Genomic DNA, 2,003 nt, shown 5'->3' with positions numbered 1-2,003 from the left:
CTCAATTTGCTTCAATTCGCACAATTTTCTCTCGTTTCTACAACTCTGCTTATTTTCTACAAAATAAATAAATATGGATTAATTACATAATAATTGACTTAAAGATTAGCTTAATTCTAGTATTTAGAGTGCAATTACGCGCGTAGAAATGCGTGTAATCAGTACACGCTCCACCCTTTAGTGTTAATGCATCGGGAAAAAGCAAGAACATCATTGGGGTGTTCAGCTCCACCCTTTTTATCACAACCCTTACCCTCGCTGCATTGCCGGCCCAGGCTATAGGCCAAATAGGCCTGTACCTATGGCCCTCGATGATCATGGGCCTCAAAATTTTTTACCCTTCTTTATGTCTATGTAGAAAAATTAAAGGAAAAAAAAAAAACAATAGCTCGCCTTTGCTTGCAAGTAATCCAGTTTTCACATATTGTTTTCAATTATGGAATTGGAAAGCCTATGAAGATTGGAGGACTTACTTTCAATTTTTCATTCTCTTTGAAGCTTGTTGAAGAATTTAATTTTTTTTTTTTTTTGTCAGCATCAATACTTCATTTGAGTATTTGCACATCAATAGTAAACTATCTCCTACAAAATCGCAAAAAGTTAGAGTCGTCTCTCTTTCTCTGCTAGGGTTAGGGTTTCTTTGCTATCTCCTTTCAATGCAACAATAAGTTCCGTTGATGCCATGGCTGCTAGGCTAGCATCCTTGCTTGCTGTCGTTGAGGGTAAGAAATAGGTGGATCTTTGACCTACACAAGGCCAAGGTTTGCAGCAATTAGAGGTTTTTATGGTGGGGAAGCTACTCACTGCTCAGGATTTCAAAATCCAATCCTTCCTAGGGATGTTCCGCAATGCTTGGCGGACTAATGGATCTCTGCAGGTGGAGGAGGCAGAGCGGCAGAGGATCTTGGTCACGCTGTCAAATCCTTCAAATCGGGTTCGTATTTGGAAGGGAGCTCCATGGGGCTATAATCATACACTGGTGGCATTGGCTTGCTATGATGGCGTAATACATGTGGAGAAGGTCCCTCTGACCATGGCTTCATACTGGATAACTCTTCAGGGTATTCCTCTTGCTTTCAGATCCGAAAGGGTGATGACTATGATAGGTTACACCCTTGGGGAGTTTCAAGAGATTGACAAGGTTGGGAAGAAGGCTGGCAAACTCCGCATACCAGTGGAAATTCCGTTGACCAAGCCCCTGCCCTTCAAGCGGTGGTACTGGGTGGAGGACAAGGTTGAGTTCCTGTGTAAGTTTAAATATGACAAACTGTTTGGTCGTTGCTCTATCTGTGGTTTGGTAACTCATGTTGGCCTGCCTTGCTCGAGGCCATCATTGGAGGAAGATGAGGATGGGGCGGAGAGGATTATTTTAGGGGCACAACATGCAACTGCAGTGTCAGTGATGGCTGGCGATTTGCGACTACAGTCGGAGGCTTCTAGTTCGGGGAAGTCTGCTGCTTGTGTCTCGGGTTTGCCAGCTAGGGTTTTGACTCATGGTCAAACCCTAGTTTTCAAGACTCCTCTTCCAAGTACAATTCTGGAACCAGCTTTGGGTTCCTTCTTGAATAAACCTTGACGTCAAGTGGTGGTTAGAGAATTGCAGGAGGCTGCCACGACACCAAAAAGGACTACTGGGAAGTGGAGAGGCCGCTCTGATGATGGAGTGACTATATCTCCAAAGAAACTGAAACTTAGTTTGCTTGTGGGTAAATGCAATTTGAACTTGGAGCCAGAAAGCCTTGGCTTGGTTTCTATGCCGGAGGAAGGTAGCTCAGGTAGTGGAAATAGGAAGCGAGGATGTCCTATGGGCAGTAAAAACAAATTGCCAAATAGGGAGAAGAAAAAAGGTACAACACTTGGTGAGGTTGTGAAAGAGAAAAAAGCCTCCAAGAAGGAGAAAGTGAAGAAGGTATCTGATTGTATGAGCTCCAACTCAAAAGGGAAGGAGCTAGTTATTTTCTAATTTGTTTCTGTTGGTTATGAGCCTATGTGAGCAGGGACAA

The 2,003-nt window shown here is 43.4% G+C and overlaps 1 protein-coding gene across 1 annotated transcript; it reads left to right on the top strand.

Annotated features, from left to right (window-relative positions):
* The first annotated feature begins 784 nt into the window (after positions 1-784).
* LOC112198889 lies at positions 785-1,576 on the top strand. The gene has a single exon (XM_024339984.1). It carries the CDS (start codon positions 785-787, stop codon positions 1,574-1,576), a length of 792 nt encoding a protein of 263 aa, XP_024195752.1.
* The last annotated feature ends 427 nt before the right edge of the window (positions 1,577-2,003 follow it).

This window comes from Rosa chinensis, chromosome 4 (assembly GCF_002994745.2).
Source record: "Rosa chinensis cultivar Old Blush chromosome 4, RchiOBHm-V2, whole genome shotgun sequence".
In the NCBI taxonomy this organism is placed as follows: Eukaryota; Viridiplantae; Streptophyta; class Magnoliopsida; order Rosales; family Rosaceae; genus Rosa; species Rosa chinensis.
Note: the sequence above shows the minus strand (reverse complement) of the source record. Positions and strands in the feature narration are given on the sequence as shown.

What these genes read in the sequence shown, in the direction of transcription:
- LOC112198889 (XM_024339984.1), top strand. Translation starts at nt 785, where the DNA reads ATGGTGGGGAAGCTACTCACTGCTCAGGATTTCAAAATCCAATCCTTC.